General features: G+C 63.3%; 2 protein-coding genes across 8 annotated transcripts; one reads left to right on the forward strand and one right to left on the reverse strand.

Annotated features, from left to right (window-relative positions):
- The first annotated feature begins 121 nt into the window (after positions 1-121).
- MTERF4 (mitochondrial transcription termination factor 4) lies at positions 122-1,393 on the forward strand. The gene is made up of 3 exons (XM_030026977.2): positions 122-485; positions 580-764; positions 859-1,393. Exons 1-3 carry the CDS (start codon positions 137-139, stop codon positions 1,213-1,215), a joined length of 891 nt encoding a protein of 296 aa, XP_029882837.1. The 5' UTR covers positions 122-136; the 3' UTR covers positions 1,216-1,393.
- A 51-nt stretch (positions 1,394-1,444) lies between these two features.
- On the reverse strand, positions 1,445-24,293 carry SNED1 (sushi, nidogen and EGF like domains 1). 7 transcript variants are annotated; one of them, XM_030026959.2, is made up of 33 exons: positions 23,841-24,293; positions 20,598-20,885; positions 19,821-19,961; positions 18,949-19,111; positions 17,910-18,035; positions 17,667-17,780; positions 16,742-16,855; positions 16,365-16,478; positions 16,114-16,230; positions 15,690-15,815; positions 15,303-15,407; positions 14,730-14,843; positions 14,458-14,574; positions 13,853-13,969; positions 13,651-13,767; positions 13,278-13,391; positions 13,023-13,196; positions 12,717-12,830; positions 11,653-11,766; positions 11,164-11,277; positions 10,963-11,076; positions 10,052-10,348; positions 8,646-8,829; positions 8,444-8,556; positions 7,629-7,907; positions 7,059-7,203; positions 6,642-6,724; positions 5,783-5,869; positions 5,418-5,534; positions 4,823-4,913; positions 4,119-4,202; positions 3,823-3,860; positions 1,445-3,388 (listed from the first exon to the last, which is right to left on the reverse strand). In XM_030026959.2, the coding sequence occupies exons 1-32, from the start codon at positions 24,042-24,044 to the stop codon at positions 3,824-3,826; spliced, it is 4,338 nt and encodes a 1,445-aa protein (XP_029882819.1). In that variant the 5' UTR covers positions 24,045-24,293; the 3' UTR covers positions 1,445-3,388; position 3,823. The 7 variants fall into 7 exon arrangements, with proteins under 7 accessions (XP_029882819.1, XP_029882825.1, XP_029882820.1 ...); XM_030026965.2 differs by having other exon boundaries at positions 10,052-10,114; positions 23,841-24,151; XM_030026960.2 differs by having other exon boundaries at positions 4,823-4,910; positions 23,841-24,151.
- Between the last annotated feature and the right edge of the window lie 431 nt (positions 24,294-24,724).

Genomic DNA, 24,724 nt, shown 5'->3' on the forward strand with positions numbered 1-24,724 from the left:
CGGCCTGCTCTCAAGCGCCGCCCGCAGGGGGAGCGGGCCCGCTCCGGGCCCGGGACCCCGCGGCGGGGGAGGAGCGGGGCGGAGGGGGAGTGGGGGGCGGTGGCGGGGCCCCTGCGGCTCCTCCCCGCGTCGGGCCATGGCGGGGCGGCTGCTGCGCGGCTGCGGGCGGGCGGCGGCGGCGGGCTGGGCCCCGGTGTCCCGCGGCCTCCCCGCCGCGCCCGGGCCATGCCCCCGCCGCGGCTGCGGGGAGGCGGCGGGGCTGCGGGCCATGGGCTTCAGCGAGGAGCAAGCCCGGCGGCTCCTGGGGCTGCGGCCCCGGCTGGGGCCGCGGCGCCGGGAGGCGGCGGCGGCGCAGCTACTGCTGCTGGGGCTGAGCGCCGAGGCCGCCCTCGGCCTGCTGGAGCGCAGCCCGGCGCTGCTGGAGCTGCCGGCGGAGCGGCTGCAGGGGCGCGCCGGGGAGCTGCGACGCCTGGGGCTCGACGGAGGTAGGACGGCGGCGCGGGGAGGGGCCGGCCCGGCCCGGCCCGGCCCGGCCCGGCCCGCCGGCGCCTCCCGGCCCGCTCACCCCGGTGCCCGCAGGTCAGCTGCAGAGGGCGGTGAGGCGCTGCCCCCAGCTCTTCACCGTGCCCCGGAAGAGGATGGCGGCGGCGGTGCGGCTGCTGCGGGAGCGGTGCCTCTTCACGGCGGAGCAGCTGAGGGAGATGCTGGGGACGTGCCCCGCCGTGCTGCTGGAGGAGCCGCGCCGCCTCCACCACCACTTCCAGGTGAGGGGCCCGGGCGGCCGGCCACGGGGAGCGCCTGCGGCCTGGCGGGCACCCGCCCCGGCGCCGTGCCTGAAAGACCCTGTCCCACCCGCAGTACGTGTACTTCAGGATGGGGGTCCAGCAGAAGGAGATGGTGAAGGCCCGTCTTTTCCGAATGCCCTTTGCCGAGCTCAGGAACAGGCACATTTTCCTGGAGCGCCGGGGGCTCTACCAGACCCCACACAAGGGACAGACCCAAACCAGTAACCCAAAACTGAAGGACATCCTCCAGCTCCCGGAGAAGGACTTCCTGGCCAGCCTGGCCCGCTCCACCCCAGAGGAGTACGAGGTCTTCAAGAAGCTGCTGGCTCGGGAGGAGGAGGAGGAGGAGGAAGAGGAAGAGGAGGACAGGGATGCACTCCATGCAGAGGAGGATTTGGACAGTGAAGAAAGTAAACCAGCCCGGGAGTGAGGCGGTAAGGCTCCAAGGTGCCCGAGCTCTCCCATGCTGGCACACACGCCCTGGCCCCACCGCACTCGTGGGTGCTCTGGACCACCACCCCACCCAGGCACCAGCCTTGGTGGCTGCTGGGCTCCATGTGCAGGGCTCCGCTGAGGGGCAGCAATAAATCCCATATACCAGAATACAACACTAATCCTCATTCCTCCTCCTTGACCAACTACTTTAAAAAAATAACCAGTTTCCATAAAGTGTTTTTATTTAAAAAAAAAAACACCACCAAACCAAAATAACTAATTTATTTCCAAGGCTAGGTTAAAACCTTCTGGCTGCATTACGTATTGTGCTGCCTGTGGGGTAGGAGGTGGCAGGATGCTGTGCCGGCTCGGAGCAGGGCCGTGCTTCCCCTCGCTGCGGGGACAGGCCCCACAGCAGCGCTGCCGGCTGGGCCCAGAGGCTGTGCTGAAACAGGACTGTCCCGTGGCAGGGCCGCCTCTGCCTTTGCAACCCGTGTTGGTGCTGGTCGCATGGCTGACAAGGTAGGGGTGCAAGCGGCCCCAAAATCTCCCCTCCCTCGTGGGCAGCAGAGACTGTTCTGGCTTTCCCCTGACCCTGCTCTTCCAGGCAAAGGCTGGCTTCTCATTCCCCAGGGGAGGCAGGACGCCTGGGCTCACCTTGCAGCAGGAGGAAAATGAGGCAAGTCCATCTTTGACTCCAGTTCTTCTCTGGGAGCAGAGCTAGAGCCTGTGCAGGAGGGGAGCATCACACTGGTCCTGGCTTTACATTGTCCCTGCTGCTCCCAGACTGCTGCCGGATGCCTCAGCAGCCGCTCCTGCGGGCCGAGCACTCTTATGCTGCTCCTGGGAGGGAGAGGGTGGTGGCAGGAGCAGCAAAACTCCTGGGCCTGTTCTGCTCTGAGAGCATCTTCTGGGCTGCAGCTCAACACTCGTGGCTGAATAACAAAGCGCGCTGCGATGCTCATGGGAGGGGAGGGCAGCCCTGTGGGGATGCTCCCCATGCTGCTGGGGAAATAACACTCTATACCATAACTACGATATATCTCTGGTATGTATTAATTTATAATATACACTGTGTACGTTAATACACAAATCTATGTTTAACTAGTGTTGTCATACAAACTCACAAAAACTAGGAATGTTTCTAAGCTACACTTTTTCCTTGCCTGCCCTGCTGCAGCCGGTGGGGCAGCCACTGCGTGCTGGTCCTCTCCTCTGCAGACAACACAGCGCTGGCATCTGGGCACCGGGTGGTGCCATGGGGAACGCAAAGGCTGTGAGCAGCTCAGGGGGATGGCACAGGGAGCTCGCTTCATCACCGAGCCCATGCTGTGCCCTGCCCTGGCTTGGAGGCAATCAGCGTCAGAACAAATGTGGTTTTAACACCTCAGCTGATAAATTTCACCCTACAGATCACTTTTAAAATTCTTTCTAGGTGCTCTATTGCTTTCTGAGCTGGAAATTTGGTTAAAACCAGGGATTGTTTACAAAGCAAAGAAAAAAAGGCAGGCAGTAGAAGCTGCCTCCATTTCCCCCGCTAGAGCAGAGAAGACAGGGATGTGCCTCCACTGCCTGCATTCACCTTGCTGCTTGGGGGAAGCTGCTCACCATTTCTAACTTGTCTACGTAGGGAAGGTCTCCTCCAACCAGATTGTTGTGGGCCACATTTCAGGTGATAGCTAAGGCTTTTTGGTCTGCATTAAACTGTTTTATTTGGGGGTTATAGGTAATTTATAACCTTGGATTACGAAAACAGGTTGGTGCAGATGCTGTTGGCAGGGAGCTGGGCCCAGCCCCGCCGATGCCTGAGCAGAGCTGGGAGCCCGTTCCTCGTGCAGAGCAGCTGGAGGGGGGCTAAGCGGGGCTGGTCCCCTCGAGGGGCAGCCAGCCAGCCACTGCGGTACACTGGCGCTCAGCTTCTCAGGGGCAGAGAGGCAGCCGGAGTAAGGCAAGCCAGAGCGAAGGCAGTGCTGGTCCGGCAGAGGGAAGGGAGCACTGCTCGGCGTGCCAATCCGGCTGCATGTCCCTAACGGGCTGGAGGAGAGGGAGAGGCTGATGCCAGGCAGGAAGGTTCCCCTGCTGTGTTCAACCCAGTGAGCAGATCTGATCTTCCTGGTGTTTCAAAATCCCTTAGATGTGGAAAGACGAAGTTTCTACTGCTTTGAACCCTGTGAAGGAGCAGGAGAAGAATGAGCTATGTGCAGAATCCCCCAAAAGCCCCACAGCTGCCTCTTCCCACACTGTGCACCCGTCTCGGGCTGGGAGAAGGGGACCTGCCCTTTCCAGGGCTCCAGCCTTTGCCTTGCACAGGCAGGCAACAGCCAGGCCCTTTCTGTGCAGGAATCTCTTGTTCATGCAGCTGCAGAGCTGCGGGGAAGCAGAGCATTGCCTTCTGCTCCTCCACCCCAGCCAGAACCAGAAGCCCTCAGCCGCATGCCCAAGTCCGACCAGCATGGCAGCTGGAGAGCCCTCGCACCCCCTTGACATGGCAGCGTGAGCCTAGGCTGCGCTCTGGCCTCCACCCTTCTCCTCCCCGACTCCCTGTGTAGTGGCAGGAGCTGCCCCTGCCCGTGGCTGAGGAGGGCCTGGAGCAGGTACTTACTCTATGGCTTCTTCAGTGTGTGACTGTTGCTTGGTTTTCTGAAAGAGAAGGGAGGAGAGCAGTGTCAGCCCTGCAGCCCCACGGCCATTGCTCACAGGGAGGGCATGCAGAGCTGGCGTCTCAGCCTCGGTCATACGCTCATCGCACTCTGTTCTGTGCGGGGTGCCTGCACCCCTCTCCCAGTCCACCCCCAGCCTGGGCATCCCTGCGTGTGCTGGGTGATGCCAACTGGCTGCATCCTCCTGTCTCGGGCCACAGGAAGGCCGGCGTGCTCAGGGGGCTGCTGCTAGCTGTACCTGCTGGTTGTCTTCTCGGAACCGGTACCCTCGCAGCTCTCCTTGTAGCAGATGTCCTGGTGTACCTTGTAGACTCTCCTGTACCTGCACACACAGCAGAGGGGCAAGTTGTAGGGAATAACAGGGACAGATCTGCTTTTATGAGCGTGAGGGGGGAAGTCTGGGGGTCTCCCCCATTTCCTTCCAGGCTGCAGTAGCCAGCCTCGGTAGGAACAGGTCTGAGCCTGCTATGCCTGAGGGCTGACCCCACACAGGCAGGCCCTTGTGCCTCCATTGCAGGAAGGCTGGGCGAGACAGGGGGCAGAGCAGAGGCCCCCATGCCCTGGCATTACAGCAGGGCTGGCCCCAGCCCTCTGTGTGCAGATAGGAGAGGCAGCTAGAAGCTGAGCTGGCAGGGGATCTGCTGCTGCCTGGAGGGGGGTTACGCACACCAAATGCAACCTCACTGCCACGTAGGGGGGTAACACCGCTATAGGGCTGTCATTTCAGCAACACCCTGCCCTGAAATGCAGCTGGTGGGGCAGCCCCAGGGGCTCGAGGGCACACGAGGCTGCTCAGCCTGCGCTGGGGAGGGGGCAGCTGCCAGCCAGGGTCTGCGACAGCCTCGCGTTCGCTCTCCCTTCCCCGGAGCTGAGCTGCAGGGAGACATCCCTGGCTCTGAGCACAAGGGGAAGGGGGGAGCACAACCTGCAGGCAGTACTCACAGGTAGTGGCAGGTGCCTCCTTCCCACACGGGGAATGACTTGGTTTCCGAGTACAGCCGCGTGCACGAGTGTGGCACCTTCTTGCAGGCTGCTTGGGGAACAGGAGAGGGGAGCTATCAACAAGCCCGTCTCTGGCCCTGCCTGCCTGTGCCCCGTGGCAGGGGGGTGGCAAGGCCCCCCTGGCTTCCCCTGTGCTGTCCTGGAGGGCTGGCCTCAACAGAGCTGACCGGCCAGGAAAAGCAGAGCCCCCAGCCTCGCAGTGCCCAGATAACTACGTGGGCAGGGCAGGGCAGGAGCCTGGCTTGCCTGGCAGCAGCAGAGGGCTCGGCCAGAAGCGGGGAGCAGACCTGCGCTCCCAGATCTGCCCCAACTGGCAAAAGCAGAGCCCAGCCCCTCTCTCCGCTCTTGACACAGTGCAGCCCTCTCTAGCGAAGCCTGGGCCTGGTGGGAGCCCCCTCGGCTGGGAGGAGCCAGGTGCTGACAGGGTGTGCTCCGTGACCTGAGCCCTGGGCGACCTGTGGCTGGGACAGCTGCCAGGCTGGGCACGTGCCTGGCCAGAGGGAACTCGGCCCTCCGGCAGCAGCACGGCACTCACCCAGCTCGCAGAGCCGGCCCTTAAATCCCAGGCGGCAGTCGCAGTGGTAGGACTCGGCGTCCCTGGCGCAGGTGCCTCCGTTCCTGCAGGGGTTTGTGGAGCAGTTCTGCCCCTCACCTGCAAAACACATATGGCTGTCAGACCCCAGGACCACAGCACAGCCCTGCCCACCGTGCCAGGGTGCTTCCAGGGAGAGCTGCAAGCTGGCGAGCAGGGATAGGGCAGCTCGCAGTGGCCCACGCCATGTCCCTTGTGTGCTTCCCGGCAGGGCAGCAAGAAGGAGAGCGGGCTGGTGCCGAGCACCCTGCCTGCCTGTGGGGCCCAGGCTGGGTCCCTGCTGCTCATGTGTCTCCCCCCGGACTTACTCTTGCTCTTTGCCTCGCGCAGCTGCAGTGCCAGACTGCCCTGGCTGGACACCTCCGCATTCTCCAGCTTCACTGGAGCCTCCGGCTCTGGGCAACGAGAGGGTCAAATGTCACCTCCAGCCAGGGCCAGACCCAAAGGCAGCCCCTCTGATGGGATCCAGCCTGCCCGCAGCATCAGGGAGCTGGTCAGGCCTGAGGCAGTGGTTTAGCCTTTCCCAGTTGGCACCCCTAGAATTAGGGTGATCCCCTCACCCTTCCTGGAGGGCGGTGGGACACTGAGCCCTGGCAAGGCAGGGGCAAAGCCAAGACGTGCAGCGAGCCCAGGACTGCCATCAAGCGTGCCGGGCCCCTTCCTCACCCCACAGTGTGGGGTTCCCAGGCCTAGTAGAATATCTTGAGCTGGCACTTATATCCCTGGTGTTCCAGGGATGGCAAATGGGGGGGGGCTAGTAAGGGGCCTCTTGCCCAGGTGCCCTCCTCAAGTGTGAGGCTGTGCTTGGCGGTGGGAGCTTAGGCTGCTGGGCAGGCAGGGGCTGCGCTGGAGGGCTGCAGGATCACTGCCTGGGCTCCTGCTGGCAGGGGAGAAGGCTAGCCTGTACCACAGACAGCTTTGCGTCCTGTCACCAAAAGTCCCTCTCTGGGCTCCCCAGCTGGCTGTGCATCACCCCTCTGCCTGGATAGGGGTCTTGCAAGCAGGTCAGATGTTCGTCTGCCCAGGGAGAGGTGGGAGGGCTCTGCCCTCCTCTATGGCTCCCCCAGCCCTACAACAGCCTGCCCGGCTGCCACCCTGTCCTGGGGAGAGGCGTAGGAGATGGCACTGGGTGACAGAAGGGGACCAGAAAGACAGCAGAGCACTTACGTGTCTTCACAGTGATGGATTTACCCAGCGCAGTGCCAAACCTGGCGCTGATCCTCCCTCTGCCATCCACCAGCTCGGTGAACCTGGGACAGGAGAGCCATGAGGGTACAGAGCTCTGTGGGTCCCCCAGGCCACAGCCGCCCCATGCGCTAGGGCTGGAGGCAGCTGGATAAAGCACCAAGCCTGATGCCACCCAGCAAGTGCAAGTCCTGCGGGCTCAGCGTGGAGGACCTGCTCACAGGACAAGTGCCTGCCTGGCTCAGGACCCCAGCAGGTGGGCAAGAGGGGCAACCCAGCAGGAGTGTGGGTTGACCCTGTGCACGCCCAGACACAGGATCTGGGAAAAGGGGCTGTGCTCAGCCCGATGCTTGGGCCAAGTGCTGGTGGAAGAGCCAGGAGTGCTGGAGCAGTGCCTACCTGGGGGCTGGTGAGGGCTCCTCAGCTGTGTCGTGATCTGCTAGCAAGCGGAGCTCGGGCAGGAAAGCTGGGGGCAGCCTGTTGCGCAGGACCCGGGGGTGTCCACCTTGGCTCCACCGTCTCTCCGGAGCCCCATCCCTCTGCACTGCAGACCAAAGGGTTAGGCTTAGCAGGAGGCAGGCCATGAGTCAGCACAGCAACCCAACTCCCAGCCAGTCCCCTGGTCCCCAGGCTGCCATTTAGGGCTCTTTGGGAACACGTGCACACTTTCCACATGCCTGGGCTGCGAGCCCTCCTCCCTGTGAAGCATCACTGAGCTGTACCTCTGCATCTGCCCTCTGCTAACGGAGGGCAACCTGCAACCCCCCCGCCTCCCTTTGCAGGGAACCTGTGTCCTGTCCCCACAGCCTGCTGCAGGCACCTGGTTCTAGGGCAGCAAGTCCCCATGGGCTTGTTACTCTGTTGGTCATCTGGTTTCCTACCCCCTGCCCCCCTTCGCCGTTAGCTCATTGCCTCCCTTGTGCTGCGGCAAACTGGCAGTGCCCCAGCCCCAGCGAGCCGGGCACTCACAGGTGGTGATGTAGAGGTGGATGGGTTCACTGTGCACTTGGCCTTGCTCTGTGTTCTGCACAGCCGTCACGGACAGGCGGTACCACTGCCCAGGGAGCAGGTCCCGCACTGTGTAGGACACAAGCTTCCCATTGGGCACGTAGCGGCTCTTCACACTCTGAGCGGTGGTGACGTTGATGATGTACCCCTCTACAGCGCCGGTGGACGGCTGCTCCCACGCCATCGACACGGAGGTGGTGGTGACGCGGGAGGCGGTGAGGTTTTGGGGGGGTAGAGGCCCTGGGGCAGGCAGGAGGTAAGGAGAAAAGGGGTCAGCACTGGTGTCCCCGAATGGTGACTGCTCTACTTGCTCACACGCCACCTTATAAGCGTGCCAGGGCCCCAGCTTGCCTGGCCATGCCGCGGCTAGCCCTCAGCCCAGCTCCAGCTGTGCAACGCACTGGGAGAAGATGCTCAGTGCTTGTTCCCTGCTAAAGCGGGTAGGGCCTCACTGTACCTGGGTCTGGCCCTTGCCCTCCAGCTGCCATACAGCAGGGGATGAATCAGGCCCATGTGGGCTCCACGTGGGGCTGAGCTCGTGCTGCTCTTGGGCAGTGAACAGCATCTGGCAGAGGAGGAGGTGCTGCTGCCTTGCCCGCCCTTCCCAAGAGCTGCCTGCATGCCTCCTACCCGCCGTGCGGGACAGACAGGCTGACAGCTTTCACACCTTCCCCTCCCTGCAGCTTTCCTGCTGGCCACAAGCCGCGGCTGCTCCGAGCCTGTCAAGCCCCAAGGTCCCTGCAGCGATGGGGTGTGGTGAAGGCAACCCCACTCACTTGTCCACACATGGAAGGGGGCCGTGGCCAGACTCTCCGAGGGGTGGTCTTCCGTCCCCAGGCCGCTCAGCGTCGTGACATGGATGATGTACCTCTCTCCTGGTTGCAGATCCCTGTGGAAGAGGAAGGCAGGGTGGGAAGGGGTAAGCTGGGGAGCCTGGGAGGGCCAGCTGGCCTGGCACCCGCCTGCCACCCCACTCACAGGAAGGTGTACTTGGCCACGCTGCTGTTCAGCTCCACGGTGCGGTCTGCCAGGTCCCCCGGCTGGCGGATGGAGACACGCACCCTACTGACAGTGGAGTGCTTGAGCCGGTGGAGAGCCCATTGCACCGTGATGGTGCTGGCTGTCACGTTCGTGATCTCAAAGCCTTCCACCGTACGCGGTCCTGGCCAGAGCAAGCGGAAAGGGCTGCGGTCAGCCTCTGGTCACCGTGGGTTGCCCTGTCCCTTCCCCATGCCCCTGCAGAGGGGGTCCTGCCTGCCCTTCTGGACTGGCTTCCCCAGCAGGAGCAGCTCAGTGCCACCTGCCCTGCCGGACTTACGCTCTCCCATCCTCACCACCTGTGGGCAGGCGGGAGGCACATCCTCTGCCTGCCTGCAAGGCCTCCTGCCATCCACGGCACCCCTGGGGCTGTCCTCCTCTGGTCCCAGCCCCCCCCACCAGCTCCAAAGGAGCCACAGTGCCTGGCCCTGGCCCTAAGCCCACCTAAGCACGCCCCAGGAGGCCATCCTGAGCGCAGTTCTTGCTGTCCCCGGCACCCGTCCCTGGCTTGAGGCCTCCCGAGATGCTGTGGCCAGCAGCACAGCCTCTTGCTATGCCCAGCGCCATGCTTGCTTTCTCCTTCCCTGGGCTTCAGTTGGTCTCAGCCTGCTGTGGGGGTGGGGGGATGGGGCCCACAGGCTTTCCTGCCACCATCCCCTTCTCATTACAGGGCAGCTTTTCTAGGTCTAATCCCCTCCATCCTCAGTTTGCACTCGATTTCCACATCCGCCTGCCCTAGAAAGCGGGACTGCAGCTGCTCCGCCTGCCCATGCTCCCACAGAGGCATCACTGTGCCCTGCTTCCCTCTGCCTGCAGAGCAGAGGTCCCTGCCAGCCTCTGCTCTTTCTGGCACATCCCCACACCAAGCCTGGCGGGATGGTGGGGTGACTCGCCCATGGGGCTCGTTGTCAGAGATTGCCCAGCCCCGCTGGCCCACTGGCACGGGGGCTTCTCCAGCTCAGCCAAGCAGCACCGGAGACCCGCGCTACCCTGGGCTCAGTGACAAGAGTAACTGGTGCGGCAGGCGCAGCCTGGCCCTGATGAACAGGATCCGGGAGCGGTCCCCACTGCCGGCTCCCTTACCAGCCCCCGGGCAGGGGCCCGGTGAGCTGCGGGTGGGTTCGGTCCCCTTTTACTCACAGCAGAGAACAGCAATTCTCTGTGCCGAGTGCTTTCCAAAGGCCCCAGGCTGGATTTTTAGGATCCGCACCACCAAAACCGCCAGGGTTTGGCACAGGCCCGGGCTGCGGCTGGAGCCGGCGACAGGGGGGATGTGGCACAAGCCCCGGCGCCTGCGGGGGCTGCAGGTGCTCACGACCGCGATCCCCCCGGGGGACGCTACTCACTAGTGCGTGTGGTGAGCATGACGGGCCTGCTGATATCGTTCTTGTTGTTCACGTTGCGTTTGACTGAAAAGACAGAAATATTGTAGGCTCTGCCGGAGGCTAGTGCCCGCAATTGGTGGGCAGAACGACTTCGGTCCACAAAATCTGTCCTGCGGTAAGAGCCGTCGAGGGATACGTACGTCACGGCGTAGCCGTCAATGAGTTGCCTGGCGGCTGCGTCCTCAGGTGGGTGCCAAGAAATCAACACACCAGTGTCCTCCACCCTTTCCACCTTTAATGAGGTTGGTGGCAGCAATTCTTCAGGGTGTGGGCAAAAGCAAAGGGGAGAGGTAACGCCATGAATCTTTAGAGAACAGACCCCGGCAGCAAGAGGCAGAGTGGCAGTGATGGAGGACAGGGCCCTAGCCCTCTCCCTCGGCACGCCTGGCAGGGGCCCTGCGGGTGCCAGCCGCCACTGGCCCGGGAGGAGCCAGGGCGCCAGGAGCACTCCCAGCCACCGCCACCCAGCAGCACCGGCGACCGAGCACCTGCCGCCGCCTGCCAGGCCTAGGGTGCCGGCGAGATGGGGCGAGGGGCCCCAGGGAGGCTGGTGCTGGCAGCGAGAGGCTTCCCTCGGATGCCTCGGCCTCCCCTCCTGAGGGCATCCGAGGGATCGCCAATTGCTGCAGGGGGACCAGGGAAACCCGTCCTCGTGCAGAGCCCGGCGCCTGTGGCAGCAGCTCAGCACGCCAGCGCACGCCTGACATGTCGGTGGGGCCGGGCTGCCCCCACGGAGGCAAGGCCCCAGCCCTGCCCGCCTCAAGGAGAGCTGCTGGTCCCGGACGGCGTCGAGCCCCTCGCGGACAGTGGCCACTGCCGGGCCGGCGTCGAGCCCCGCGCCACGTCCTGGTGCCGCTGCTGAGGGCCTTTACCTTTTTCGCAGCTCTTGCCTGTGTAGCTGACTTTGCAGGTGCAGCTGTGGGTGCCATTGCTGGGCAGGCAGTAGCCTCTGCTCCCGCAGGGACTGGAGAAGCACGGGTCGCTGGCTGCGGGAGAGACGTCAGGCCCAGTGACATTAGCGGTGCCGGCTAGCCAAGTGGCCGCCCCACACCGAGCTGCCCTGCCCGCCTCACCTATCTCGCAGTGGTAGCCGAAGAAACCCTCTGGGCACACACAGAGGTAGGAGCCCCTGTAGCTCTCGCACTCTCCTCCATTTCGGCAAGGGGCTGACTCGCAGGCGTCCACTTCTGGAGGCAGGAGGAGGCCGGCAGTGAGCAGGGCTCCCCAGCATGCCGGCAGCCAGCTCCCGCAGGCAAGCTACAGCAATGACCCCCCACCAAGGGGGCAGCAGGACGGATGCACAGCCCGGGGCTCAGCACAGCCGGTCTGGACCCAGAATCCCACCCAAGCACTGCGGTGGCCGCATCCCCTGGCATGGGGTGGATGCCTTCAAAAGGGGATCCGTCACTAGCAGACGCCTCGTTCCTCGCTCCCTCCCCACCAGAGTTTTGGGGTCAAGGTGCCCAAGAGAGCGACCAGCCGCCTGGCTCAGTGCCGGTCCTGGCAGCGTGCCGGTGCCAACAGTCCAGCCTCCCACTGCCCCGGGAAGGGCAAGCCCCTACCTGTCTCGCACTGGGTCCCCACAAAGCCCTCGGGACAGTAGCAAGTGAAGGACCCAGGGAGGTCCCAGCAGGTCCCGCCATTCTTACAGGGCTCTGACTGGCACTCATCAACATCTGGGGAGTGGTGGGAGAAAAGGTGCCAGCTCAGCATAGCAATGGGGGGCTTAGAAAGGCAGTGCTTCTCCTGCAGGGCACAGACCCTCCCCACATTGCTCGCTACCCCCAAGCCCACCAGCCAGGAACAGCCCTGCTCCTGAGGCCATCAGGAGCCCACTGCCCCACAGCTGCCCCTGCACGGGGGCTGCAGCAGGAGCTGGGCATGGAGATATGCCCGCAGGGACACCTGGGTATGGCTGGCAGTGTGGGGGGCTTTGCCAAGAGGTCACCTAGGGTGCCTGTGGCAGATCCCCTCCTCTGACCCACAGCAAGCATCCCGCCTTCTCCCACCACTGTCCTCTGCCAGGCCCTGGGGAGCCGGGCTTGAACTGCCTGCCACAGAGTGCCACCAGCCCCTGATGCTGCCCATCACCCCCTTCAACCAGCACCTGCATGCAACCAAGACCATGTGCATACACAGGAGCAGGAGCACAGCACAGCCAAAAATGTGCTACATCAAGCTGCTTTTCTCCCCACATCTTGGCCAATAGCTTTGGAGCCAGGCAGGGCACTTCCCACCCAGATCCTGAGATCTGGGGCTTCTCTGCACAGGCTTAACATGCCTTAGGAGAAGTCATTGCCCCATCAGCAACGGAGATGCCCACACAGCATCCATTAGTGGGAGGACACAAGTAGCGCACATGCCCCTGCAGCCCTGCCTGCTCCTCGGCCCAACTGGGAGCAGCATCTCCCTGCCGGTGTATCCACAGCTGGCCAGGGGCTCTGGGAGAGGAGCCCTCGCCACAGGCTGATCTGAGCATGCAGTTAGGAGACTGAAGCCAGCACACACAACTGCAGGCAGCCCAGCTCCTGGTCATGGGGTTCAGGCCCTGGGGGCTGTGGGACGAAGAAGGGTTTCCTATAGCTGCCTGTGGCAGCCCTGAAGTGTACCCGGCATGGTCACTTACCCGACTCGCAGTGGTGGCCGCTGTAACCTGGCTCACACAGGCACAGGAACTCGGCAATGCGGTCCTTGCACCGGCCACCGTTCAGGCAGGGCTGGGACAGGCACTCATCAATCTCTGCAGGCATTTGGGCAGGGGAGAGACAAGGTGAGAGACGTGAGCACCAGGCAGGGGTCCCTGGGGCGCTCTGTCTGCAGACATGGGCAGGGGAGGACTGGAGTACATGTCCTGGGGTCACCAAGCCATGGTCGTGACCATGGCCCGCTGGGACTGTGCCCCAGGTCTCGGCCACTCCTCGGTGCTCCTCACCATCGCATTCGGGGGGGTCGCTCCAGACGCCTGGCAAGCGGCAGACACGGGGGTGGTTGTGCTGACTGAGGGTGTAGCCCAGCTCACACTGGTATTCAGCCAGCGAGCCCACCTTGGTGGAGTTGAAAGAGGCCTGGGCATGCTTCACCTCGCTGGGGACGCCACAGTCGACCTCTGGGGAGAGTCGGGGGGGTGAGCAGGGCCTACAGAGGCACCCCGAGCTCCCAGCTGACAGGGGCAGAGCAAGGCCCTTACCAGACTGGCAGTGCTTCCCTACATAGCCCATGGGGCACATGCAAGCATAGCCCCCGCCAAGGTCCTCGCAGGTAGCGCCGTTCTCACAGGGGCTAAGGAAGCACGCGGAGGGCACTAGAAGAACAGAGCAAAGAGCGACTGCTGCAGAGTTGGCAGAGGCCAGGAACTGGAGCCCTTCCCTTTCCCCTCCCGGCAGCGCTGCCCTGCCCTCCCGCAGGGTGCAAAGAAGAGTTGAAACACTTCAAATTACAGGGAAGGGGCTTCAAAGCAAGCAGCGAGGCTCGCTTGCCGCCACCATGACTGTCGGCTCTGCCGGCAGCCCCAACACCTCCCCAGGCAGCCTGCAGCACTGGTGCACCCTGCTCACACCTACCAATCTCGCAGTGCCGGCCAGCGTAGCCTGGGGGACAGTCGCACTTGTACTTGCCGATGTAGTGGAAGCAGGTGCCCCCGTTCTGGCAGGGCCCCGAGGCACAGGGGTCTGGCTTACCTGGGGACAGAGGGCAGGCAGGAGCTGAGCAGCGAGTGGGACGACTGCCACCTCTCCTCCCCGGGTGGGGGCCGGGGGGCCGTACCGATCTCGCAGTGCTTGCCGGTGAAGCGGTAGGGGCAGGTGCAGTGGTACTCGCCATCCGCCTCCCTGCAGGTGCCCCCGTTGCGACAGGGCCCCATGCTGCAGAGCCGTGGCTTGGCTGCAGAGAGAGGTCCGAGAGCGGGGGTCACCCACTGCTGCTGGCACCCCAAGAGCCACCACATCCCACCAGCACCCCACCAAACCCCTCGCTATGGGAAAGCCGAGCACACCCAGGCCTCACAGCCCTGGGCTCAGCAACACCTTGAAACACCACCCGTGCAGATGCATGCCAGGGCCTTGGGGGACCACGGGTACATGATGCCTGGGGACTGACGGCCGCTCCTGAGGCCAGAAGCTCAGGCATGCAAAAAGAACTCCAACAGCGATGGTGTTGTGCAGGAAACACAACTGGATCGGCGGCTGTGACCATCAGGGGCCGTAAAGGGAGCCACACAATCCTCCCTCACCCTGTGGGATGGGATGGGATAACCTGCACCCACTTCCAGCTGCAGCTCAGCAAGCGGCCACTCATCTCCCACAAGGGTCTAGGCTCTTCTCCCACCCCCTGCCAGGTCCTGGGGCTAGCAGGGAGCTCTGTGCGGGTACCTTTCTCGCAGTGCTTGCCAAGGAAGCCTCGAGGACACTCGCAGGTATACGAGTCGTCATGAACCTCACAGGACCCCCCGTTCAGGCAGGGCTCTGAGTCACAGGGGGATGGCATCGCTGCAAAGCCAAACACAGGGCATCACTGAGGACTTATGACCAGGGGTGCAAGGGCTGCTCCCTCGCTGATGACTGTATCCCTGCTCACACCTCTGGCCCCTGTCGCATGTGTCCCTCCCTGGGGCTGGTCCCGCATCCCTGCGGACAAGACTTACTGTGGTTGGTGCTGTAGTCAGTGTGGCAGACACAGAGGTAGCTCCCGCCATACTCCATGCAGTACCCACCATCCGGGCACTGCGTGTTCATGTTGCACGGCGTGGTGGTGACTTCTGCAAACACACGGCCAGCACCAGCCTCTGTCAGCCAGCAGCAGGACACCCAGCCGGCTGCCTGGCCAGAAACAGGGGTCTCCTAACTTTGCAGGGTCTGATGAGACAGGAGGGACCCTCTGTACGCCACACCACAGACTGTGCGAATGGCAAGGGCCAGCCTGCGTGCTCAGCGAGCTTTGGTGCAGGAGTGCACGAAGGCTGCGGTTCCCCTCCCCACCCAGGGGGGCCGGGCTGGAGCCAGGGGCTGGGAGAGGCAAAGCTCAAGGGGGAGCAATGGAGGTGGAAGCGTTGCCTCCTCACCAGGGGACAGTATTTCCAGGCTCAAATTCAGTGCGTGCCCCTGGTACCGTGCTAGGCTCAGGCATGGGCAGAATGTCTCCTTGCTTGCCCGCTGCCTGCCTGGCTCAAGCATCTGGGAGAGGGAGCAGACACAGCGAGTGAGAAGCCCTCACCTACCAAATTCACAGAGGAGACCAAAAAACCCAGGTGGGCATTGGCAGATGGTGACATTCCCCTCCAGACAACTGCCCCCATTGCGACACTCACAGCCATCCGAGAGTTCTGCAAGAGAGGAGACAGGAGCTTCCCAGGACCACTCCTGCTTGCGGGGCTGGGACAGCCACACAGCCTTGCTGGATGCCACCCATGGGGGAAGCTCAGGTGGACAGCAGCCACGAGCCACCCCCAGACACCCAGGCACAGCCTCCTTCAGCAGGACAGACCCGCTGTTCAGTCCAGGAGCCCTGAACGGACTCCCCGGGGCTGCTGCTTCTCCCTCTCAGGAGCACGAGGGCTCCCTTAGAGGCATGACACCCCACCGGAGAGACCCCCCCGGGTACTCACTGTCTCGACAGTCCTGCCCGGTGTAGCCCTCCCGGCATTCGCAGATGTAGCCCTGCTCCGTCTCCAGGCAGCTGCCCGCGTTCTGGCATGGGTGGGAGAGGCAGGCGCCGGGCACACGGGGCCCACCTGCGGGGAAGGGGGAGACTGAGCCAGAGCCACCCCAGCCTGGAGCTGGAACACCCTCCGTCACAGGGCGAGCCGGGGCAGAGCTGGTCTAGCCCAGCTTCATGCCGGAGACCCCACCACAGCTGAGCAGCCCCGATGGAAGGAGCTCCCTCCCGGCAGCACCACAACCCCTCTGCACATGCTGCCTGCCAGCTTTTGGCACTGCCTGTGGCTGATACAGCCCCTTCTAGCCTCTTCCTGCCTGGCTCCTCCGAAACCAGCTCCCGTGCCACGCTGGGCAAGGTGTGCCTCCACTCACCGTACTGGCAGTTGTTGCCGTAATAACCCGGGGAGCAGGTGCAGATGTAGCGGCCAGGGCGGATGTAGTTGCACGTCTGCCGGTTTCTGCAGCTCCGGTCCTCGCAGGAAGATGAGTCTGGTGGGGGGGAAAGGAAGCGAGCATGCAGTGAGCAGAGCCTGGCCCTGCGAGAGGGGCCATGATGGCCAGCGGGGCATGGGGGACACAGTCCCTGGTGTGGGTGGTCCCAGGGTGCAGGCAGGAGCAGGCACCTGTCTCACAGCGCTGTCCCACGAAGGGCTCCAGGCACACGCAGGTGTAGTTATCAACCATGTCGACACAGTGCCCACCGTTCAAGCACGGGCTGGACTCGCACTCGTTCACCTCTGCAAGGGGAGGCCGGGAGGGGCGGTCAGGCCAAGCGCGGGCACTGCCAGGCTGCTGGTTCACCCGCTGCCTCCCATCCTGGATGATGCTTGGGAGGAGGAAGGCGACAGCCAGAAAAAAAAAAAAAAAAAAGTCAGTGCTGCTGGCAATGCCAAGCCCTCTCCTCCCAAAACTACAGCCGGGAATGAAGCAGGGTGGGAAGGCAGCCTGCCAAGGCGTGAACTGTCACCATCTCCCCACGGTGCCTGCTCCTGCCACCCACCTGTCTGGCAGTCCACCCCTGTGTACCCCGGCTGGCACAAGCACGCTGCCGTCCCGTTCACCGCCTTGCACCTCCCGCCGTTCTGGCACACCCTGCTCTCACATGGCGACTCTTCTGCAGCGGGACACCGAAAAAAAAGAGAGCGGGGGCAGGGATCAGCCCAGGCCCAGGACCGGCATGTGGCATCCTCTGCACACACGGTGATGCTGGGGCCGGGCAGAGTGCAGCTTGGACCCACCAAAGCACCCTCCGGCGGGAGGTGGCGGCTGCATCCCCAGTCACGGCTCTTCCCAAAACCCTTCCTTGGGCAGCTCAGACCTTTCATTCCCCTGTGCCTCTCAGATGCCAGCGTGCTGTACTGGGCGTTTCTCCCTCCCTCCCTCCTTTCCCTGAAAGTCAACTCCCTGCTCGCCTTCTCCACTGGCCTGGAGGCTCACTGGGAGCCAAACAATTTGGCGGTACTTCCACTGGTGGGCGGAGGCCAGCAGTGGGGGAAAGCGGCCACCATGGCCCCTAACAGGGACCAGGAGAGTCCCCACTGGCTTCGAAAGGCTCGGGACCAGAGCATCACTTGCGAAAGCAGGGCCTCCGAGACTTCTGTTTAAACACTAACCACCAGTTTTTCTGACTAAGGGAGCGGTGGCAGGGAGAGGTGCTGACGGCAGGGCTGAGCCAAGCCCTTGGCAGAGTGGGCTGCCAGCAGCAGGAAGGGCTCACGGCCAGAGCAAAGTTTCCTTTGCCTGCATCAAGCTGAAATCCAACCGGCCATCGTAAACCGCTCAAGCCCAGCGGCTGCCACAGGAGCCCTGGTCTCGAAGAGCTGCACCCCGCCCCCCCCAAGAGTGGCAGTGCCCCCCAAGCCTGGGGTCTCCGCTCTTCAAATGTGGCAGAGCCAGCCCTGCCACACCGGCAGCCCCATACTCACCGGTCTCGCAGTTGGTGCCTCTGAAGCCCGGCAGGCACCTGCAGCTGAAGTTGCCGGCACCATTGAGGCAGGAGGCTCCGTTCTGACATGGGTGGGAGAGACACTCGTCCACATCTGAAACAGAGCCCCATGTGGGGACAGGAGCTCAGGGCAGGGACAGGGACAGCCAGCACACAGCAGTGATGCCAGGAGCGAGACCTGCTCCGCGCGGCGAAGTGCCAGGAGCTCACGGCTGGCACTCACCAACATGGCACCTCTTCCCAGTAAAGCCAGCCAGGCAGGAGCAGGTGTAGGAGGGGTTCCCCGTGATGCAGTCCTCGATACACTTCCCCCCATTCAGGCAGGGCCGCAGCGTCAGGCAGACAGAGGCTGTGGGGACACCGGTGCCCCCCCGTCAGCCTGCGCCCCGGCAGGGCTCACCCACCGCCTTCCAGCCACACCAGTGCCAGGGTCCATCCCCATGCCCGCCCAGCTCCCCGGGGTGCTCGGGGAGCCCATGGGGGCTGCCTGCCTCACGGCAGGGCAGGGTCCACTCCTCATGGGCTCCCCTGGGACAGAGGGGCTCTTTTATTCCTCCTGTGTGAGGGGGGAGAGGCTGCACAGAGTCAGCCCCACCAGCCGGGGGCACATGGACGTGCCCTCGCTTATCACCCAGGGCAGAGGGAAAGGGGGACAGGAGAGCCCACGTACAGCAAACCCACCAGTAACGCGAGACATACGCAGATCATGGGTGGGAAAACATGGCTGGGGGGGAGCAGGGACCAGGAACTGGAGGCCAGTGGCGCTGCAGGGGATGTGTCAGGACCCCCGGGGTGGGAAGTGTGGCCCAGCCCTAGTGCCCCAGCCAGTGGCACCCAGCAGCCCTCCGCATGGCTCGCCCCGGCCTCCTGGGACTTACGGACATATGCATTCCCCGAGGGTGCCAGCCCCTCGTGCCCTGCCCTGCCCGGCAGCGGGCCGACAGGGTCCCACCTGTGCACCGTCACCTCCTCCCCAGCCTCCCTCATAGCTCCGCGCAGGCTCTTTTAGTCTCAAAAGTCTTCCTCCCCTCCCCATTTGCTCTCCCAGCCCCTTCCCAGCCCCGGGGCACCCGTGGGTGCCATCCCCAGCCACAGCAGGCACTGAGGACAGTCCCCCCATGGCTGCCTCCCCTCCCTCCCCAAGCCCTTCGAGCCGCCTCCTCCACCCCGCGGAGGTGGGGGTTGAGGCAGGGAAAGATGGGGCTGGAGAACAGTGTGGGGTTGGGTTGGGAGTTAAATAAACCTAACTGCTGTCCTCTTACTTGTATTGCTGCAGCCCCCCACTTGCACCTGGGCATCATCGATTCTGAACACCCAGCGCCCGGGGATACCCACATTTGTCGTCATCTCCACGTCAGCGATGTCATCGGTGCGGGATCCGGGGATGTTGAAGTAGCGCTTTCCATCACCGGCGTTAAAACCTGCCTGGGAGGACAAGGGCAGAGGGTAAAGAGACATCACTAGCGCAAGGGGGAAGGCGGCTAGAGCATGAGGGCTCATCTCTCCTGCCACTCAGCACCGGCATCGCTCGGACTGACTGTCCCCTTCCACAGCCACCGGCCAGCACTCAGCCCTGTCCACACGCTGGGACAACAGCCAGCATGATGGGGCGAAGTGGCCACCCTGCCCACTCGGTCCCTCCCCTGGGATTCAAAACCCATCCGCTTCCTCTCCACCTGCAGCATCCTGCCTGCTGCAGGCTGGCGGGCAGGGAGCCAGGCACGGATCAACTGCCAGTAAATTCACACATCTGAACGGGTACTGGGGTTTCTGCGGGTGTGGGTGTTGGCTTTTTTTCCCCTTAAACACAAAAACGCACACAAGGATGAAATAAAAATACAAGCAAAAGCTGTGCTGGCCGCGGCAGCTGCTCTTAAAGGCTGAGGTTAGGAAGGAAAAGGGACTAAGAGGCAGCAGCCAAGGCAAAGACCTGTGGTTTCGGGATAACAAAGCCCCCTGTATGGTCTTGGCTTTGGGAGCCAGAGCACACACAGATATTTAAGAACTTTAAAAAAAAAAAAAAAAAAAAAAAAAAAAAATAGCAGGGGGAGGCTTTCCACCTCCAAAAAAACCCAAACCAGGAGCCACAAGCTTGCAGAGCGGATGCGTCCCAGGGGCCACGTTTGCCGCTTACCTGCGCCGCGATGCCGCCGAGCCCAGCAAAGTCCCCCCCACTGCTGGCGTGCATACCCGTGGTCCAGGTGATGGACTCATAGTTGAAGATGGTGAAGGAGAGCTTGCCGTCTGTGATGAGAACGATCTGGAAAGTGTTTACCTGCAGCAGGGAAGGGAAGAAAGCAGGTGAGTGGGCAGGAAGGGGGCAGGTGAGCCAGCCAAAAACCAGTCAGAAAATAAAATGATGGAAAGAGCATCTAGCAAAGGTGTTTCTTTGAGCCTCAGTCCTCCTCTGCAAGAAAAGACAGTTGGGTTTAATTATTTTTAACCCTAAGGTGTTGTGATCCCCCTGCCCAGCACCCCAGCCAGTAGGATAGCTCACTTCTCCTGCCGGGGGAACAGGAAAAATGGGGAGAAATGTGGTTATCAGTCCTCTGGAAGAAAGGCACCAAACCCCATCAGCGACCAGCTCCTTAGCACAACTGCAGGCAGGCAGGCAAACGCCACCCTGCTGCTGCCTGAGAAGGGGGACGCCAGCGATCTGCAGCCTCCACACAGCACAAAGAGGAGAGTTTGGTTTTGCCAGCCTGGCACTGCGCTGTCATGACAAGGTATCGTGACGAAGCCACCAGGGTCAGCTTAGTCCTGCTGACAGCTCCGTGCCACATGTGGCAGGAGTGCCACTGCTGTGGTAAGGCACCAAAGCTCTCGCAAGATGCAACTTTTTAAAAAAAAAAAAAAAAGGCGAAAAACAAACTACCCCTAAATTAATGGCTGCTCTGCCCCAGCTACTCACCGGTGTAAACGAACTGCCCCCAAAGAAGGTCACTCGGTACCAGGTGGCGATGAAGACCCACTGCGCGGAAAACCCTGGGAACTCGGGGAAATACTGCGCGATGTCCCTGCTTGCTCTCTCTAAGATGGGCTGCTCGGTGCTCTCCCGGTAATACACATCGCCCGCCCGCCGGTTATCCACATCAGCCCAGAAAGCAGCCACCACGCGCCGGTCCTTGGAGATGGGGAAGGCCACCGGTGTGAACTGGGACACCTCCTTCAGGAATGAGATGATCCCATTGTTGTTCACCTGCAGAGACGGAGGGAAAGAAACGGGTGGCCACGGTTGATTCCTGCTGCCGGCAGGAATCCATGTTTTAGAGGTGCTTTCCATTTCACCTTTTTTTTTTTTCACCCCCTCTTTCCACAAACATTGGAGCGCTTCCCCTTCCTGCCCTTGGAAGTGGAGACGTGCCCCGGCACCCGCAGCCCCCCACCCCAGCCGCTCGCTTACTGGAGTGCGGCTGCGGGGAGGCAGCTGCCCGAACAAACCCAGCCCTGTTCTCCGCTGCAGCCAGGCCAGGGGAAGGGGGAACAGCTGAGAAAACTGCGGCGGCCCCAGCGCTTTAAACAAACAGCACCCAGTGCACTTGGCCAGCTCACTCTGGTGTTCTTGGCGGGGACGAGGGGCTGTTTTGTTCGCTCCCTGCTCTCTTACGGCTGACACACAGCCTGTGGGGCTGGGGTCTAGGTCATGCCTGAGCCAGGCAGCCACTGGCCCAGGATGGGGGGAGCCTTGCTGGGCAGCAATCCATCTGCCGGCATGCATGGTGCTGCAAGTGAGCTAACGAGCGGTTGAGCTAATGGGCTCATGCCACCATCCCACACAAAGCCCCCCGTGCTGGCTGGGCCTCAGCAGGCTGCTCTCATTAAAGCGGGGGATGCCAGACACCCAGGGCAAGATACTGCAAACTCTGAGCCCTTCCCCAGCACTAATTAACTGCGGCAATTAGGGTCCTGGGATGCCTGGCCCAGGGACACATGGTGGAGGCGGCCCTCAGCCCAGGGAAGGAAGCTTGAGACTGGATGCTGCTGCCTGGAGTGCTGCCTCCTGGCTTGGGGATGCAGGGAAAGGGAGGAAGGGGAGGAAAACCCCTGCCTGCACTGATGCCTGCTCAGGCAGCAAGGGGGCAGGGATCAAAGGGAAATGCTCTTGTTCTGACCCCCCAAACTCCCGGGAGGAGACGCTGCCAGCACCCTGCTGCAGTGGCAATCCCAGTGGGGCAGGCAGCTCCCACCTGCTCCACTCCCCTGCCTGCAGTGCTGCCTGCAAGCAACAGCAGGACAGGCAGGAGTACACAGCCCCCCAGCTGAGCTCCCTAGCGTGCAATGCCTGGCTCCGGCAGCAGCCACCCGGCAAGCCCCTGGGCTGCAGGGTGGGAAAGGGGGGGCACGGTGCAGGCAAGAGGCTCTCCAGCAGAGAGAGCAGCCCTGGCACGAAGCAGGCAGGGGCAGGCAGCAGTGTCATGCTCGCGTGCCGACAAGGAGCTGGGAGCCAGCGTCCCGCCAGGAGCCATGCCGAAGCCAGCGTGCCTGCGCCCCAGCTGCCTGCAGGCCCAGGCTGGGGGGGAGGGGGATGATGGGCTGTGACAGCCTCATGCAGCCCCTGGAGAGGGTCCCCAGTCCCCGAGGAGGGTCCCCAGCCCCTCCATGTGAGCACAGAGCAGTCCTTGCTGTGACTAAGGGGAAGAGGATTCCTGTTTCCCAAAGCCTCTGTAACCCCGCAGTGTCCGCAGAGGAACATTCTTCCCCTGATTAAAGCAAGATGGGAGAGAGCCGGAGCCAAGAAGGGCTTTTTTTGTTGTTGCTGGTTTTTGCAAAGGAGGAGGGGGTGGTTGGAGGCAGCCCTCAAGGACGAAGGTTTCCAGGTGAGCCCAGCCCCGCACCAGCTTCCCTGGGACAGCTGCTCCCCAGGGAGGAGCAGCCCTGCCAAGCAGACCCCCATGATGGGGGCAGGCGAGCTGGTCCTGCAGAACCAGGGGGGTCTAGGTTCAGGGGAGGGGGATGCACTGCCCTCTGACCCCTGCAGCCCCTCCAAGACCCAGAGCTGGGCTGTTCATCCCAAATGGGACACCCATCACGTCACCTGGCTTCTCCCAGCCTCTTCTATCCTCCCACCGTGACTCAAGCCCCAAGCCCAGGTGCCTCCTGCCAGATGGCAGGACTGGGACTTTTATCAGGGGGAAACAACACCACTGGTGAGGACCAAGGATCTCCTGTGCTTAGCCGAGGCAGCAGGATGGTACACTAGCCCAGCTCTGAGATTGCACCGAGGCGATGCTCAGCCTTCTCCTCTGCCAGCTGGGTCTGGATCGTCTGTCAAACCGGGGAGAAGAGAAGGGACCAGGATGCTGGAGGATTCACTGCGCCAGGTGGGAGCCAGCATGGGGAGCACAGACCCCATCCCAGGATGCAGGGCTGGCGTTTGGAACTAGCACCACCCAAAAGGCTCCAGGGACAACTGGGCATTCAGAGCTGCTCCTCTGCCTGACGGCCACAGCCGTGGGGGACACGAGGGGCCAGGCATGACTCAAGCTCTCCGGCCACAGTCCCCTCAAGGTGGCTCAGGAGCTGCAAAGGGAGCACATCAGCTGGGGTCCCAGCAACTCGGCCACCCCAGCAGGCACAGGGAGGAGAGGAGAGAGAGTGGGATGTGCAGAGCAGCCAACCAAGCCCACTGCAACACAACCCAAAGGGCAGCTGTGTTTATTCTGCATTGCACCCAGAGCCCTGTCGCCGCCTCCTCCCCGGCGAGGGCTGCCATCCAGGGGCTGCAGCACGCCTGCTCTGAGCTCTCGCCCACCAGCCATGCCCCACTCCCTGCCGCTGGGACCCCCACCGCACACTGCTGCGTGGGCCAGTCCCCCGAGGCGGAGGCATTTCTGGCTCCAGCCAGGGCTAAGGCCGGGGCTCCCCACCATGGGTGAGCGCTTCGTCTAGCATCCCCAGCATGGCGGGGCCAGGACCCTCGTTGCACCACCCGAGGTGGCCCTGGCCCCACCGAGCTGGGGGCCGAGCACACTTCCCAAGCCCAGGACCCTGCCGGATCTCCTCAAGCCCTCAGCACGCCATTATTCCTCTGATGCTCCGAGTGCAATGGGGACCATCCGAGGGCCCCCGTGGAAACCCAGATGCACTTGGACCCATCTGAGCGGGATAGTAATTTAAAACTAAAATGAACTAGGAGGCCCTCCCCGGTACTCACGTAGAGGCCGGTGTGCCCCGCGCCGAAGAAGGGGAAGGGGAGGGAGAGGGGCCGCAGCTCGGAGCCGCCGTCGTCCTGCTTCCGCGTGGCGGCGTCACCCTGCGTGGGCCCGAAGGGGTAGAAGTCTGCCAGCGGCACCACGCCGCCCGCCCATAGCCACTCTCCCAGGGCCACCAGCACGGCCCAGCCCGCCAGGCCCCGCATGGCCGCCGGGACCCGCCGCTCGCTTCTCACGCCGGCACCGGCCACCGCGGCATAGCGGCGCGGCGGGGGAAGGGCACCCGCCGACGGGCACGGAGCTCGGAGATGGCGAAGCGCAGGGCTCGGCTCGGCTCGGCGCGGAGCGGAGCGAAGCGAGTCCGGGCGGCCCCTGCGCGGAGCCGATCGCTGAGAGCTGCGGGCGCGGAACCGGGTGGCCACTGCAGCCCGAACCTCCGCCGCCGCGCCGGACCCCTTCACCCCGCCAGCCCCGCCCCGCCGCGGGTGATTTGCATAGCCCGGGTGCGGCCAGCCAATGGGCGCTCGGCGCGCCGGGGGGGGGGGGGCGGTGGTGGAGGGGCGGGGTATGCAAATAAAGCGGGGCGGGGGGAGCAGGGTTCGAGTGGGCGGGGCGGGAGGTCCCCCCACGGGGCAGGGGGGGATGGACCCCACGCAGGGACACCCCCCCTGCCGCCCCCACTCCTCCCAAGCCCCCCGCGGAGGGACCCCTCGCCGCCTCCTCATCCCCCACGGGGGAAAAGTAGCCACCACCCAAGGACACGCGTGGGTGCAGAGCCCCCCTCCAGGGCCAGCCGCGGCCCCGCTCCACCCCCCCATCCCCAGCTGCTCCTTTAAAACAGAGGACTGGAGGGGAAAAAAAGAGTGTAAGAGGGAAAAAATGGTGT

The sequence above is a fragment of the Aquila chrysaetos genome, chromosome 10 (genome assembly GCF_900496995.4).
Source record: "Aquila chrysaetos chrysaetos chromosome 10, bAquChr1.4, whole genome shotgun sequence".
NCBI classification, from domain to species: Eukaryota; Metazoa; Chordata; class Aves; order Accipitriformes; family Accipitridae; genus Aquila; species Aquila chrysaetos.